The 17408-nt window shown below is 41.4% G+C and overlaps 1 protein-coding gene and 1 non-coding gene across 8 annotated transcripts in view; one reads left to right on the top strand and one right to left on the bottom strand.

The window, feature by feature from the left end:
• ANO6 (anoctamin 6) overlaps window positions 1-17408 on the top strand; it is a 233363-nt gene that overhangs the window by 150511 nt on the left and 65444 nt on the right. For all 7 annotated transcript variants that reach the window (XR_008714674.1, XM_055581548.1, XM_055581512.1 and 4 more), the window contains 5 exons: window positions 5257-5322; window positions 6094-6381; window positions 6602-6715; window positions 9888-10003; window positions 17073-17207. Coding sequence is in view for 6 of the 7 variants with exons in the window: in XM_055581548.1 (XP_055437523.1) it covers window positions 5257-5322; window positions 6094-6381; window positions 6602-6715; window positions 9888-10003; window positions 17073-17207 (719 nt within the window). In the remaining variant the exon portion in view is untranslated. The remainder of the gene's footprint in view (window positions 1-5256; window positions 5323-6093; window positions 6382-6601; window positions 6716-9887; window positions 10004-17072; window positions 17208-17408) is intronic.
• TRNAH-AUG (transfer RNA histidin (anticodon AUG)) lies at window positions 574-647 on the bottom strand. Its single transcript has one exon. It is a non-coding gene; the product is annotated as a tRNA-His (tRNA).

Consider the following 17408-nt stretch of genomic DNA (forward strand, 5'->3'; position numbering starts at 1 on the left):
CATGTAGCTGTCCAGCTTCTCCAGCACCACTTATTGAAGACACTCTCTTGTCCATTGTATATTTCTGCCTCCTTTATCATAGATTAATTGACCATAAATGAGTGGGTTTATTTCTGGGCTGTCTATTCTATTCCATTGATCTGTGTGTCTGTTTCTGAGCCAATACCTTGCCCTTTTTTTTTTTTTTTTTTGATTAGTGTAGTTTTGTAGTATAGTTTGAAGTCTAGAAGGGTTATACCTCCAGTCTTGTTCTTTTCTCCCAGGATTGCTTTGGCAACTCTGGGTCATTTGTGCTTCCATATAAATTTCAGAATTATTTGTTCTGTGAAAAATGTCATGGGTATTTTGATAGAGAGTGCATTCAATCTGTCAGTTACTTTAAGTAGTATGACCATTTTAACAATATTAATTCTTTCTTCAGAGAATGAAAAGGATATATGAAAGTGAAGTCACTAAGTTGTGTTTGACTTTTTGTGACCCCATGGACTGTAGCCTAACAGGCTTCTCCGTCCATTCATGAGATATTCCAGGCAAAAGTACTGGAGTGAATTGCCATTTCCTTTTCCAGGGGATCTTCCTGACCCAGGGATCGAACCTGGGTCTCCTGCATCATAGGCAGACACTTTTACCGACTGAGCCACCAGGGAAGTCCAGAAGGATATATACATCCTTTGTATATCAAAGAAGGTAACCTGAGGACTGGGACAATATAGTGTATAAAGAGTCAAGAGGAGAGTGAGCTAAATAACTCAGATTTAAGATGCAGTTCCTGGAGTTCTGGTAAAATAATGTCATTGGTATCCCGTGGGAGGGATTAAGCTGTCACTGGGTGCACACTGTGGAAGCTAAATGATTAGGGTTCCTTGTTTTTGTTATGATGTTTGACATTAAATAAAAGAGGTGAGCCTCTGAGGCTTACAAGGTAGAGAGGACTTTTTTTTTTTTTTTTTTAAAGGAATAAAGGAGGCTGAGCATATTTGAAGACAGAGAAAGGAGATAACAATGGTTAACATGTCTTATTATGGGCTTATTGCGTGTCAGGCCTCATGCTGAGGACTTTATACTTATGAAGCTATTTCTTACACCACCTTGGAGATGAAGCCACTGATACTTGCAGAGTTTATTTGCCCAACGTCACAGAGCTAGCAAATGGCAGGACCAGGATTTAAATTTTGACTCAGAATCTAACCATGTCTAGTTTGCACCATGCCGCTTGTCACGGTCATGGCTGATACAATGGATACAGCCAAGGCAGGAGTAGTTTGTGTTTGGTATGTGTGATGATGCAACTGCCCTCTTGTGGGGCTGGTTCTATGCAGGTTCTCTGAACTGGCCCCCTTTTGTCATCTGGTAATTTAGACTCCCAGGGGATCAAGAGATGTCTTCCTGCTCTGGGTACCCTGGAGCTATTTGGTGCTAGCACGTTCCAGAATTAAACTGTATCTCTCTTTCTCCATCATGTCCTGTAATGCCCGTAAGTAAAAGTTCTTGGAGCACTGTGGGGGAAGGGGCGCTCAGGAAAGAGGCGCCTGGTTGCTACACTACATTCCTCAGTCAATTCCCACAAAACCGGTAGCCATCCATGCACCATCCACTCATTCCTTCTTTCATCAGACATCTGTTGCTTGTTTCTTCCACTTTAGGCCCATTCTAAGTGCTAAGGATATCAAGATTAAAAGACAGACATCCCTAGGAACAGGAATGATAACCAAAGAGCAGCCAGGCCTGAGGCAGGATTTTATATTCTTTAAGAAAAGAAACATTTAAGGTGTTTGTTTGCTGAATAAGAGCAATGAAGATAAAGGACTGAAAAGAGAAGGTATTGCCGAAGCAAACTCAGGAAAAACAGGAAAAAGGCGTGATCTCCTGATACCCAGGAGAAAGATGGTGTCCTCCTAAGAGAGACGGCATGCACAGGACTTTTTGTGAGTGGCTGCATTTGTCTGAGGAAGGAGACCACAGCACTTGAAGAGTCCTGAAGTGAAGTGTCGAATGCAAGGAGCACCTTCAGAGTTTTGGAGCCACTCCCCAGTGGAGGAGGGGCGCCAGGAAGGAGACAGTTGTGCATCACAGTATGCTTTTGATGGGAACCATGGAATTTTATGAGTTAACACAGGTATGTGGTTTCTTACTACCATCACTTCATTGTTCACACACCCATTAAGCCACGCAAGAAGCTGCCCTTTTAACTGATTCTCCTAGCCTTCTAGAAACTGTGTTGCTAGAGAAGATTCTTGAGAACCCCTTGGACTGCAAGAAGATCAAGCCAGTCAATCCTAAAGGAAATCAGTCCTGAATATTCATTGGAAGGACTGATGCTGAAGCTCCAGTACTTTAGCTGCCTGATAGGAGGAGCTGACTCACTGGAAAAGCTGGGAAAGATTGAGGGCAGGAGGAGAAGGGATGACAGAGGATGAAGTGGTTGGATTGGCATCATTGACTCAATGGACATGAGTCAGAGCAAACTCTGGGAGATTGTGAAGAACAGGGAAGCCTGGAGTGCTGCCGTCCATGGGGTTGCAAAAAGTCAGACACGGCTGAGCGACTGAACAACAACCACCTAGTCATCTAACTAGAAGGACATTTGTTCATGTGAGCTAAAAGCCTTGAGTCTGAGCTTTCACATCCTAACTGAAATTATTGCTACCTGACTCCAGAAGACAGTTGAATTCTACTTATGACCTCTAGTGGGACAAGCTGGGTTGACATTTGTACAACCTCAGGTTGAGGCATCTCCCCATAAAGAGAGGAAGTCAGAGTGTCCAGTCTGCACAGAACACCCCTCCCTATACCACACAGTGATTTTACTTTTAAGCTAACAGGTTTTCCCTAGTTCATCGTTATTACCCTATTAGGATTCTTGCTGGCAAGTAACAGAAATTAGCTCTAATTTAAGCAGACAAAGAAACAAAGAGTCTATTAGTAAAGAATATTAGGGAGCTCACAGATTCATTGGAAGACTCAGACCAACAAAACCTGGAGACGAGGCAGCCAGAGTCAGTGCTCCAAATTCCATTTCACAGCTGGTCTGGGACAAAGCAAGGTTGCTCCCCAGGGTCCAGAGCTGCTTCTGGTCACTTCTGACCAGCAGTGCTCCCCGAAAGCTCCTGCTGAGACCTCTGCCACTGCTGTCAGTGGCTCCCATTCTCCCAGCCGCCCCAGGAGGAGTTCTGCTTGGCCTGACTTCTTTGCATCTCCAGCTTCTGATTAGAGTCTAAAGTGGTCTGCTTAATAGCTACCCATTTGCCAGTAGCTGAACTCATGGGAGACAAGGAATAGGTGTGTCTGTTTTTATTTGCTGTAGGGGACATGGGGCTCTGGCGGGAGTGGAAATGCTGAGTGGTTATATAGAATGACGGGTGTCCATTACAGTGCCTTAGACCCATGAATGAGTGTTCCAGTCCTTTTATATTGGACAGAGTCCTAGATCCCTGGATGCTGAGTTTGTAGATCCTCGGCAGCAGACCATTTCAAATTCCTCTTTGAATCTTCATCACTTTGAAGAGTGCTCTCAGGAAATGTTTGTAGAACAAATTAATGTTTGTTGAGTATATTCTTTCAACAAACATGTATTGGGCATGTACTCCTGCTGAGTACTCTGTCAGGTGTGGCTGGAAAGATCAGAAATGCTTTTACACAATAGTAAAGAAAGACTCCATCGGGAACAATGCTTGGGCTGCCATGCAGGAATTGAAGTATGAGGGTTTGAGTCTAAGGTGAAGAAATACTGCTTGGGTACCAAGCAGAGTGGGTCTGAACCACCTTCCCAATTGACGTGGGCAGATGGTGAATGAGGGGTAGAGAAGACTGAAAATCCTAGCAGAGTGCACTGCAGAGATAGGGGGTGGGAGGCGGGCAGAGGGGGCAGCCGCCTGCTGGGAACAATGGGAAAGCTGTACCTCCACACCCCCATCTCACCCCCTAGCTCTCATCTCACTGGCCTTTCCTAGGTAAGTTTGGCTCATTTGTTTATAGCACTTGCTGTTTTTCTCTAAGTGACTCTTGTGCTCAGGTTGTAACAAACGTGTTATATTTGTAAAGCTCTTAGAACAGTGTCTGGCATAGTAAGTATTAATACTATATAACTTTATTAAATATATGAAAATAAAGCAATATTCTGTTTCTCATACTTCCACAAAATATATTAGGGATTCCACTGGCACTCACATTAAGTCAAATGCCAGGTGTATTTTTTCACCTTGGACCTTTTTACATGCAGCATCCACTTTAATTTATTAGGTGCTTTCTATGTTCTAGGTGCTGTGTGTGGCACAGCAGCTGAGCTCCCTCTCCGCCCGTCCACAGTGGGCAAAGCATGGGCACAGTGGCCTGACTGCCCAACCCACTAGATACAGAACATTGGCCCAGTGATTCCTCTCTATCCTGTTAACTGTTGAAGTTAAAAACTGATTTTAATGCAGCATTTTTAGTTGTCTTCAGTGGGAGAATTGGTCCAGTTCACCTCCTGTGATTACTAAAGATGGAAATTCTAGTTTATATTTTATGTGGTTTTGGTTTTGTTTTTTAGAAATATATTCTTCCTTTACTTCCTCTGTTTTTAACATCTTAGTTGAGATATGTTTCACTATGTGGTTCATATAAATGGCCCTGTAACATTGTCAGATATATTATCAGTTCATTTTGTAGATTTAGGTGTGTGTTTTATAGCTTCACTAACATTTCAATCTTACAAAGAGAAAAATTTCTTACCTTTTACCAAAATTGTGTGTTGTTTTATTAAAATTGGTCAAGGCATGTAAAGATGAAATATATACATCCAAAACCAAACTATTTCAATGTCTGATGTAGAAACAAAATTATAATAATCTAGAATGTCAGATCTGGACTGTAACTCTGGTATATTCCATGGGTGAGCAGGACTCCAAAACCTCCACTTATGTATACAATCTGTCATAAGCCAAAAAAAGTCTTTGAAATTGTGCCAAAGCTGGAGATTTTTATGTACCTCAAGTTGCCAGAAACCTACAGGACAACCAAGGGTCCTCCAGAGTCCCAGGAGAATCCAGTTATTCTCCACAGCATTGCCTCTGAGGAATCTCAACCCACACGTCACCAACAGACAGAGCACCTCCGTTGCTTCTGTGCTGTTTTGAGCAAATGTGTCTCTTCATTAAGTTCAAATTGGTTTGATTTTTTTTTTTTTTTAATTAAAAGAAAACACATAGGTTTCCCCCCCTCCCCCCCGCTCCCCCGGTAAAACTGAAGGCCTAACATATTTCCAATTTCTTTTGGCAGAGAAAAAGACAAGCATATGAATCTAACCTCATCTGTGATGGTCTGCAGCTAGAAGCAACCAGATCTGTAAGTGTCAGACCCTTTCCAGCCGCCAGCTGACTATTGCTCCTGGGAACTAGCCTGTCACTTGGAGTGCTGGAAAGGCATTTGAAACATGTAACCCCAGCCACGCCTTAACTGCAGGCAGGGACGGAAGTCAGTCAGAATCTGCACTATAGAGTATATGTTTGTTGCTGATAAAAACCGTGGATCTTTCATAATAGCCAAAGAATCTAATATTAAATCTATGTATGAATAGAACCTTTTTAAAGATTTTTATATAATACAAATGATAGTTTACCCCCCAAAAATTAGAAAATGTAAGAATAGTGGAATTGAAAATCATCTGTACTTTATCCATAAATAATCTTGTCCTTCTAAATATGTTCTTTTACTCAAATATATACATTTTTCCCTCAAAAGGAAATTATCATTTCACAGTTTTAAAGTTTGTTTTTCTCTCTTTATCATATAATAAATGCATTTATATATTAATAAATATAGTTCTTTTAAATCCTTTTTAATGATCACATAATGACATTGAACAGATATATAATAAATTAAACAGCCTTCTTCTTGGTCTAAGAAATTTTAAAACTTGTCATTACAATAACACTACAATATAATGTTTTTATGTTTAGTTACTAATTTGGACTAATAACACATTTGCTTTTCTTCATCTAAAATATTGGTGATTTTATGAAAGAACTAAAACATAAGAATAATCTGTTTTAAATTTGTGAAAATATCAATAGTTGATTTGGTTTCCTGGTTTGTATGCTTATTCTTTCAATATAGCTTGTGGATGACAAGCTTGTATTTGTAAAAGTACATGCCCCATGGGAGGTGCTATGTACCTATGCAGAGATAATGCACATCAAATTGCCTCTGAAACCCAATGATCTGAAAACCCGGTCCTCAGCCTTTGATAATTTCAACTGGTTTACCAAACTCCTCCAAGTGGATGAAAGTATCATCAAGCCAGAGCAAGAGTTTTTCACTGCCCCATTTGAGAAGAACCGCATGAATGACTTTTACATTCAAGATAGAGACACATTCTTCAATCCAGCCACCAGAAGCCGCATTGTAAGTCTAAACCCAATTTAGCTGCTGTCTTGGGATGATTTAAAATCTACTGTTGAATAATTAGTGGTTTAATTTGGTTGGTTTGGTTTGGGTTTTAAAAGCTCCCCAAAAAAAGAAAGAAAGAAAAGTAATACACCTACAGATTCCTGTTAGGACAGTAAGCACTGATTGGCTAGTTACACTGTATAAACTACACACTCTATTTTGGAATCTTTTTTAGGTTTACTTCATTCTTTCTCGGATAATGTACCAAGTAAGGGACAATGTTAAAAAGTTTGGAATTAACAAACTCGTAAGCTCTGGAATCTACAAGGCCGCTTTCCCTCTCCATGATGTAAGTCAAATGGCAAAAATGAAATAAAATATCTAAAATGTATTCTAATGTTAGGGAAAGGCTAACCTTCTTGAACTTGTTTCTTCCTTGGTAAAATGAAGAGGACATATTGCAAGATTGTAAGTTCATTTAGGGCAGGAATCCTGTTGTATTGTTTACTGCTGAATCCCAGGCACAGGGAAAACCCCTTAGTTAAAATGAGTGAACGAATGAATAGACAGCATTTCCCAGAGTTAATGTGTGGACCAATTAAGAGCATAGACTCAGACTCAAACACCTTTCGAGCTGGAGGATCTTGTGAAAGTCACTTAACCTCTCTATTCATCAATTTCCTCGTCAGTAAAATGGGGATAATAATAATTCCTATCTCGTAGAGTTGTTATGAGGATCGGTTCATCCACGTGGCTGTTAGAACAGTTCTTGGCATATAATAAGTACTATATATCTGTCAGCTGTTTTCATAATTACTGACAGATATTATTATCAACCAGAAAAGTATTGGTTCTTTGTAAGAAAAATATGTTAGATCATTTCATTTACCATTTTCTGGAATTCAGGCAGGCATTTTCTCCTCTGAAATAACCATTTTCAAACTGTGTCCCGGAATATCACAGGGCTTCTAAAAAGGCGTCTGTCAGGGTTCTTGTCAGGATGGCAATACAGCAGAGCGTTGACATTTTTTAAGGACGGCGTACTGAGATGACAGCACCTCCTCAAATTCAAGAGCACTCCTCTAGCTGATAAGATCACTCATGAAACGAAAATTTTAAAATGTGACTGCTGTAGAAGCTTAATGATTCTGTAAATGCAAGGATATTTTACCTAAGCTCTTAAAAGTCTGTCATTAAAATAAATAAAATCCTGTTTTATATTGCTCTGTTACTTTGTTATATTCACTATCAGTTTATCTGGATCTCTAAGGCCAAAGAGTACATCATGAGAAATGCTGGACTGGATGAAGCACAGGCTAGAATCAAGATTGCCAGGAGGAATATCAATAACCTGACATATGCAGATGACACCACCCTTATGGCAGAAAGTGAAGAAGAACTAAAGAACCTCTTGATGAAAGTGAAAGAGCAGAGTGAAAAAGTTGCCTTAAAGCTCAACATTAAGAAAATGAAGATCATGGCATCTGGTCCCATCACTTCATGGCAAATAGATGGGGAAACAGTGGAAACCGTGTCAGACTTTATTTTGGGGGGGCTCCAAAATCACTGCAGATGGTGACTGCAGCCGTAAAATTAAAAGACGCTTACTCCTTGGAAGAAAAGTTATGACCAACCTAGACAGCATTAAAAAGCAGAGACATTACTTTGTCAACAAAGGTCCATTTAGTCAAAGCTATGGTTTTTCCAGTGGTCATGTATGGATGTGAGAGTTGAACTGTAAAGAAAGCTGAGCACTGAAGAATTGATGCTTTTGAACTGTGGTGTTGGAGAAAACTCTTGAGAAAACTCGTTGGACAGCAAGGAGATCCAGCTGGTCCATCCTAAAGGAAATCAGTCCTGAATGTTCATTGGAAGGACTGATGCTGAAGCTGAAACTTCAATACTTTACCCGTCTGATGTGAAGAACTGACTCATTTGTAAAGACCCTGATACTGGGAAAGATTGAAGGCAGGAGGAGTAGGGGACAACAGAGGATGAGACAGTTGGATGGCATCACTGACTCAATGGTCGTGAGTTTGAGTAAACTTTGGGTGTTGGTGATGGACAGAGAGGCCTGGCCTGCTGCAGTCCATGGGGTCACAGAGAGTCAGACATGAGTCTGACAGAGTCAGTCTGAGTGACTGAACTGAACTAAAAGGCCAAACAAAGCAAAGACTCATTGATAATTGCTACTGTGAAGTACATGTATTTGTGGATGAAGACAGTATTGAAATGTACTGTGTAAGATAATAAAACTGGAACAGTAGGCATGCTCCTTGATAAACATGCACAGAGAACTGGGAGCTGGATGGGGAAGCAGATGCTGAGTTTCCTGCTACAAGACCCAGCAGAGCAGTCCAACCTGACAGTCCATGTGTTTTATATTTGTGCACCAACAAGACTAGCAGTGAGCATGATATAAACTTGGGTGCACTTGCAAATAGCTGTCGTGATTATCAGTATGGGATGTCAAGGCTCTGTAGTACTAGTGGACATCTGCCCATGCCCAGTTCTTTTCCACTAAATCTTCCTGTAGTTGTGCTGGTCCCGCATCCAGGCTAAGGGATGATCTCATGAGATATTTAGAAGGCAGGCAAGTAGAGGTCAGGACTCATGTTAAAACTTTAATATTAATAATTTTCTGGTTGATAATAACATCTGTCAGTAGTTATTATATGCCAGGGACTTGGAACATTGCTGTGGCTGAATCGATCATCTTAACAACTCTTTGAGGTGGGTAGAATTATTATCCCCATTTTATTGATGAGGAAATTGATGAATGGAGAGGCTAACTGACTTCCAGAAGGTTATCCAACTAGCAAGTGGTGGAGCCAGGTAATTCTGATTCTAGTATGAGGGAGGGAAGGTGAGTCAGGTGGGAAGAAGAGAGACTGCATTTAAGCAGAGGCAGGAAGTTTGGTTTCTTGAATAAGCTAAATGTATAACATCACATCAGGCTTTTTTTGTTGTTTTTATTCTGTATTTTCATAGAATTACTGCTGAATTGAGGGACAAAAAAGCCTGGGTTTTAGAACTGATGCCGTCACTAAACAGCTGGTTGCTCTGGGTGTCCAAGGAGGGGACTGGGCTGTCAGGAGTTCCTCTGCCATGAGAGTTTGGGCCCTTGAGCTAGCCCAGGTTTTCATTATTTAGAGCTGGTCCACTTACAGTACATTAAGTATCCTCGGGGTTCTCACAAGGTACCTGCGGTGGTCCCTGGGATTGTAACATCCAAGCATTCCTTTCCACCCACATTCACAAATGGCCCTTCAGGCATTAGTATTACTCCCAGTTGAGAATTCCTAAGGACTACATGGTATTTCCCGGAGAAAGCGATGGCACCCCACTCCAGTACTCTTGCCTGGAAAATCCCATGGACAGAGGGGCCTGGTCCGTTCCAGCAAATGAGACCCCTTATTTACAAATGACTGTGACATGTTAGGGCCACATTTAGCCAACAGAACATGCAAATGCAAACACATACCGATTGTGATGCTCGTTTCTTTGCTGCTTCTTCCCAGTGCAACTTCAGCACCCCATCGGAGGACCTCAGCTGCCCCAATGAGCGGTACCTTCTGTACAGGGAATGGGCTCATCCTCGAAGCATATACAAAAAGCAGCCTTTGGATCTTATCAGGTGAGTTGTTGTAATGAGCACTCCAGTGGGAAGGGCTCAGGATTGCCCTTGTGGTTTCAAGTGTGACAGTCCTCTAAGAGTATTGCCAGCCAGGGAAGCTCACTGCAGCTCTGGACTTTGTTGCCCAGAATTTTTAGTGGGGCCTCATTGCTAGGCATGATTGATTGAGTCACTGCCCACATGGCTTGATCTCCAGCCCCTTTTTCTCCCAGTGGTCCTGCAAATCACATGGTTCCAATCATGTGATTGGTCTTTCTGGCCTGGCCAGTCCATATCCTGAATCATCTCATTAGCACAAACTATTTAGGGTCTACCGTGAATAACAAAGTCAGTCTTATCTTGGGAAATTCCAAGGCATATGAGGTTACCTCCCAGGAACTGGGACCGAAGACCCACCAAATTCTTCATTAAACAGGAGTAATTGTTAGATTTAGCTTAACTTGTATGATGGTGGTGGTTTAGTTGCTAAATTGTGTCTGACTTGTGACCCCATGGACTGTAGGCTGCCAGGCTCCTCTGTCCATGGGATTTCCCAGGCAAGAATTCTGGAGTGGGTAGCCATTTCCTTCTCCAGGGGATCTTCCTGATCCAGAGATGGAACCTGTGTCTCCTGCGTTGCAGGTCGATTCTTTACGACCTGAGCCACGATAAGAGATGCCAGTTTTCACTGCTTTCCTGTATCTTCTATTGGGTACCATTTCCAACAGCACGTGAACATCATGTCCAGATGCGTCTTCTCAAAGCACCAGTGTCGGCTGCTCTCCAGAAGCTTACGTTGCTTGGGCAAGGCTGTTGGAGAAAAATAGATCAAGAACAACCAAGCACATAAATAAGTAAAAAACATTTCTGAGTGAAATGAAGAAAATGACACAGTGATGAGATGGAGAGGAACTGGGAAGTGGGGAGGAAAGTGAGTCAAGAACGTTATCTTTGAGTAACTGGCATGTGAGCTGAGATTTGTCTAGTGGGGGGAAAAAAAAGCCCAGTATTTTAAGGATCTGGGAAAAAGTCATATCAGGAAGAGAGGCCACTGGTAGAGTGGCCTCAAGGCACAAAAGCACTTGTTAAGTAACTTGAGGAAATAGTGAAAACCAGCCCTAAGGGGAAAGACAAAGATGACTCACAAGGTTAGAAGGGTATCAGGAACGTGGAAAGGAGTGTAGACAAGTGCAGTGAAAAACTGCTGCAATATTTTAACCATTCGAGTAATTGTATCTCACTCACATTTTGCAAAGATACTATGGAGACTAAGTGATGGGGGAGGCAGGGAGCAGGGAAAGCCGGTAAGAGGCTATTAGCACAAACCAGATGAGAAGTCCTGGGGGCAAATATGGAAGGTGTTTGGAGAGTCAGGTTGACAGGACATGGTTATGGATTGGATATGTGGCATGAAGAGAAGAGGAGGGTCAAGGTGGGTCTGGAACCATGTGCCTGTTCTTCCTATGATGTCTCATTGCCTGTCCACCTGAACTTGGGGGAAACCTCTTAACCTTAAAAGTGAGAATTTTAAAACACTGAACAATTTTCATTTTGTTTTACGTTTTATTAAGGAAATTTTGGGCCTCCCGGGCAGTGCTAGTGGTAAAGAATATGCCTACCACTGCAGGAGACGAAAGAGATATGGGTTTGAACCCTGGGTCAGGAAGATCCCCAGGAGTAGAAAGTGGCAACCCGCTCCAGTATTCTTGCCTGGAAAGAGATATGGGTTTGAACCCTGGGTCAGGAAGATCCCCAGGAGTAGAAAGTGGCAACCCGCTCCAGTATTCTTGCCTGGAAAATTTCTTGCCTGGCAAGCTGCAGTCCATGGGGCCACAACGAGTCGGACCTGACTGAGCACAAGGGAAATCTTAAACATATACAATAGTAGAGAGAATAAATAATACGGCAGGTTTGCCTATGTCTGTTAGCCATCTCCAAACATTATAAATTCATAGTCACAGTTGTTTCATCTTTTTCTCTACCTCCTACTGGGTCATTTTGAAGAAAACTCCAATAGCATAACATTTCATTAATAGAATGACAAGATCTCTTTTAAATATAACCAGAATACTCCTTTTGTTTAAAGTTGTAAAATAATCAGTATTCCTGTTTTCCTGTCACAAAAATACATTTTTTAACAGTTTTTGGTTGTAATCAGTATCCAAACAAGGTCCAGATGTTGCAAGTAACATCTCTCAAATAGCTTCTAATCTATAATTTTCCAATTTCTTTTTTGTTTTCCTCGTAATTGTTTCTCTGTTTTCTATCTGGCTGATTTCATTCTCCCCTGTAGTGTTACCTGTTTCTCTGTCCTGTGTATTTGCTTTAGTGAAGTCATTTGATCCTCATCTAAAGGCTTGATCTGATTGAGATTGAACTTTGCACAAGAAAACTTGTGTGAGTTTCGTATTTCTGTCAGTAGGTATATAATGTCCAGTTGTCTGTCTTTTCTGTGATGATAGCAGCCCTTAATGAATGTTGTCTAGATTCGTCATTTCCTCAGGGATTTTGTTTTATTTGGTCGTTTGGTGTTGTTCAGTCATTAAGTTGTGTCCAACTCTTTCCAACCCCATGGACCTCAGCGTGCCAGGCTACCCTATGCACTATCACTCAGAGTTTGCTCAGATTCATGTCCGTTGAGTCCGTAATTCCAACCATCTCATCCTGTCGCACCCTTCTCTTCCTGCCCTCAATCTTTCCCAGCATCTTGTCAGCTCTTCACATCAGGTGGCCAAAGTACTAGAGTATGATTTCTTCCTTTATTTACTGGTTGGATTAGAATCACAAAGAGACAGTTTCTCTCATTTACTCAGATACCCTGTAGAATAAAATTTTGGAAAAGGATGTTTATATACATGTCAGTATTTGAAGCTGATATTTACATGAGGGTTCTATTCCATTATTTTCATTTTGTACTAAACATATAGCATCTGTTGGCAGAGTGATTGGTTTGATGGCTTTTTAATCATTCTTTATGGGTTTTTGTTTGGGGGCAGGGGTTCTATGAAGAAAACAATTTCCCCAGGATTTTAAGTATCTTTTGCTAAGGAAAATATTTAACTATTCCCTGCCCCTGGTCCACCTGTCCCCTTTGATGCTTCTGTCAACTTAAAAATGAAATGTACAACATGAGCGTTGTGTGTTAAGTTTTATTTGGGGCAAAATGTGCCCAGAGACAGCATCTCAGCTCTGAGAAACTGCTCCAGAGAGGCAAGGGAAGAGGTCAATATATATGTGATTTTGATGAAGGGGGAATACATACAATCAAGCACATTTTTTTTTTTTTTTGCAGAAGGTTTCTGCTAGTCATGAGGAACCATCTTCACCATGAAGAATTTTAGTGCTTTTCTAGATATGAGGAGTTATAAGAATTGAGCTCATAAAATCAGCTTCTGAAAAGATTTAACTATCTGAAGACCTGTTCTGCCATTTTTCTTCAGAGCACAGAGTGCCTCATTTCTGCTCTTTACCCTGAACACCTTTCAGGGGATGCTGAACATCAGCAGCTGCATAATTTAATCCTTGTAGAGGTAGATGGCAAGTGCCAATGGCAAGTGTCAATTTGCAGTTGACACTTCCCATTAGTAACCCCTTGAGCACTCAGGATGTTAAACCTTCCTCTCTGGTTCCCAGGGATTAGCAGAGGGAAAATGAACTCTTTCCCAAAAATCAAGTCAAGCAAACTGGAAAAAACATCTGGAGGAAACAGACCTTGAACAGAAAAAAAAAAAAAAAAAGCAAGTTTCCTATAACACTCACTCAGAGTGCTAAGAGAATACATGATATCCACAATACAAAAACAGGGTTCTAGTCTAAATAAAAGTAAAGAAAGGAACATGCTGAGAGTAACATGTAGCTCTTAGGAATTAAAAATGACCAGAATGGGGGGGGGGGGGGGGACAGCAGTATTAAAAAATGATGTTGAAGAAGTTGTACCGAACATGGAGTCAAAATATGAAGACACGGGAAAGATAAAAATTTAAAAATCAGTCCAGGATGCACAATGAACAAATAATAGGAATGCTAAAAATAAGACCAGAGAAAATGTAAGGAGGAAATGAGAGAAATATTTCAAGACAAGTATCTGAACTATTGAAGAACTGAGCACCCTGAGTCTCTGTGTGGACAGAGCATGCAGAGCACTCAGCTTGGAGAATGGACAGGAAGCTATCAAGTCACTGAAATGTGACCTCTCAAACACTGGAGCAGACAGAAGGTCCTGCAAGCTCCCAGAAAGAAAATCAGGCTTCACTACGAAGGAGCAAGACTCAGAATAGCTTTGAATTTCTCAGCATCAACACTTCAAGGTACAAGAAAAGAGAGCAACAGTTTCATATTGCCAAGGAAGATGATTTTTTTTTTAACTCACTGTCCCATATATGACCAAATTCTTCATTCAATGTGAGGAATTCTTCATAATTTAAATGTGCAAAGTAATGGAGGAAGTACAGAGGTACTCCACTCAGAAAGAGAAATACATGGGTTCAATAAATGGGGGTTCCCAGTCTAAAAGAGGGGCATGGAGAGCCAGGTAACAGCTCTGTGGCAGGACTACTAGCAAGTCATTAGTCCAGGTGGCAGGAGACTGAAGAGATTGATTCAAGGATATGAAATGGATAGACTGACTCATGTGTTAGAAAACAGTGAGAAAGTTACACCTGAAAGGAAAGTCTGGGGTTGAATTGTTGCTAAGTACACAGAAAACTAAACAGTGAACCACCAAGACAAGTATTAACTCCAGAGAAAAGGAGATATTGCGCAGAAAAGAAAAAGTAAGCACAGCAGATGACTTGATGCAGCTGTGAACAGTCTTTATGGCATCTTAATAATGCAAAGCAAGGCTATTACTCTAACCAAAATTATATTGTAACTATGTCAAGAGGATGCAGGAAAGGAGTTATGGGTGTGTAGATGAGACGGGGGTTGAAAGAGAGCTCAATTCTCGTCTTCCAAAGTAAAGCCTCAGGAGGTGATGTGTAAAACTGAGAAGTCAACGACTACAGTGCTGCTGCTGCTGCTAAGTCGCTTCAGGCGTGTCCGACTCTGTGTGACCCCAGAGACGGCAGCCCACCAGGCTCCCCCGGCCCTGGGATTCTCCAGGCAAGAACACTGGAGTGGGTTGCCGTTGCCTTCTCCAATGCATGAAAGTGGAAAGTGAAAGTGAAGTCGCTCAGTCGTATCTGACTCTGAGCGACCCCATGGACTGCAGCCTACCAGGCTCTTCCATCCATGGGATTTTCCAGACAAGAGTACTGGAGTGGGGTGCCATTGCCTTCTCCTATGAACTACACTACAAGTATATTATTTACAGAAGTGGAGGTAAATATTCTAAGAGTCAGCTATAAGAAGTGAAAGTGGTTACTTCTCGCCAGGAAATGGGAGTGGTTCTTGAGGGCTGCTGCTTTTTATACCTAGTGTTCTAGAACTGACTCTTTATTGACTGTATAGTTATAGCTTTGATTTTTTTAAAACCAAAGCTGAATTTTTAAAAATTGGTGTTAAGAATTGGGATGTTTGGGGCAGAGAAAGATAATGATCAGAGGATATTACATTTGAAGGGATCCTCATTTTCCCCAGCCTTTCAACAAGAACCAGGAGACAGGCTTTCTGTTTAGAATTCAAAAATTCTTTCTCAGCTTCTTGTCTAAGCAGTGTAACAAAGGTGCCGTGGGAAGTCCTGAATCCCCTGTCACTGAAGATATCCAAGTAGAATGACCAGCCCTCTTGCAGGGTGTTTTTACTACTGGGCAGTTGGAGTGGGCAACTTCTAGCATTCTTTCCAATTTTAACTGTGGCATTTCCAGGGCAGATGTTTGATAGAAATGTATTACAAAGAGCCTAATAGCCAAGAGTCGAAAATGTCTCAAACCCGCTGCCAGGATTTTCTCTCCCAGACACCATCTCCTTAGCTGTCATTTGCCTGCCACCCATGAGCCAGACCACAAAGCCCAGTCACATGAGAATGGACGCACTGCATTCCTCCCAGCTTGTGATTCCATCTCGGTCTCAGCCCTTCCTTTTCCCCATGGATGTGGCCCATGCCCAGGCCTCTGACCAGGGAGCTGGTCTCAGAACTACCCTGTGAGGGCTGGTCCAGCTTAGGGATGTTCCTCTGTGAAGTCTTCCAGACTCCAGGCTGTTCTCAGAGCTCGGTCCCCACCGAGCTCAGCTCAGTGTCAGACTGAGCCAGAAGTCTCATAGAGGCCTCAGAGCTAAGGCAGTCTACAGGTTGTACCAATCTACAGGCTGTACTGAGCCAGAAGTGAAAAGTGAGTCAAGGAAGGGTATATGCCAGAGTTGCCTAAACAGCCATCTTATTGCTTTGTCCTCATCCCTAAACCCTTTCTCTGCCTGTCTGTATTTGTCTCCCTTTCAGGAACAATCTGGCCCTGTTTCATGCCCTGCCTCTTTTTTTATTTTGACTACCTATTCTCTTCCATTTGCTCCAGATTAATTTAAAAACATTGAAGAGTTTTTAAAACTTAGGAAAAATAGAAATGCTGCATACAAAGAATACGGGACAGTAGATTACTCAGTCATATCCATCCTGCCCTTTCCCATTCTCGAAAGGAGTTTTATAAATAGTTTGGTTAGAGAGACATTCCACTCATAGTTAGTATTATTATTATTGGCATTTTCTTATTATTTGTGATTTTACATTACATGTGCTCCAAGAAAGTTCTCAAAATAAAGCAAAAACAGGTAATTGAACAAATGGTTCATGTTCATTCATTTCGTAAATGGCAAGAATAATCTTTGGGGAAACTTACCAGATCTGCCAGTCTTAATGAAGAGTGATGATAATATCCTCTATCTGCTCCATATTCAGCAATTTCCCCTCTTTGTGTTATTCTAGTTTACTTTGCTGCAGCAGGTTAACCAGTGGTCAGTACTTCCGTAATATGTAAACTACGTCTTATTTCACAGTAGAACTGGGGGCCTGCTATGAAAATGGATATGTTTTTAAATGTGCATTGAGTCAGAGGTTTAAGTTTAAAGCCCCCTTTATTTATAATCAGAAATTAATATGAGGATAAAACTGCAGACTGATCATATGTCTCCTCTGAAAATAACTTCTGTCTTCCTTCAGGAAATATTATGGAGAGAAGATCGGGATCTATTTTGCCTGGCTGGGCTATTACACTCAGATGCTTCTTCTGGCAGCCATCGTGGGAGTGGCTTGCTTTCTCTATGGATATTTTACTGAGGATAATTGTACATGGAGGTAACCTCTCTCTATTCCTTGTTACCATGCTGAAAAGCTGCTTAGACATAAAATTATTTTCCGGGTCTTAGACTGTTTTAGTAAAAGAAGACTCATTACAGAACACTTACTGCTTTGGATGATACATCTCTTTTGTCATGAGCATAATAACTAAGTGAAATGGAAAAAAAAAAGTTTGTTCTTAGATAATGCAGCCCAGCC

The sequence above is a fragment of the Bubalus kerabau genome, chromosome 1 (assembly GCF_029407905.1).
Source record: "Bubalus kerabau isolate K-KA32 ecotype Philippines breed swamp buffalo chromosome 1, PCC_UOA_SB_1v2, whole genome shotgun sequence".
In the NCBI taxonomy this organism is placed as follows: domain Eukaryota; kingdom Metazoa; phylum Chordata; class Mammalia; order Artiodactyla; family Bovidae; genus Bubalus; species Bubalus kerabau.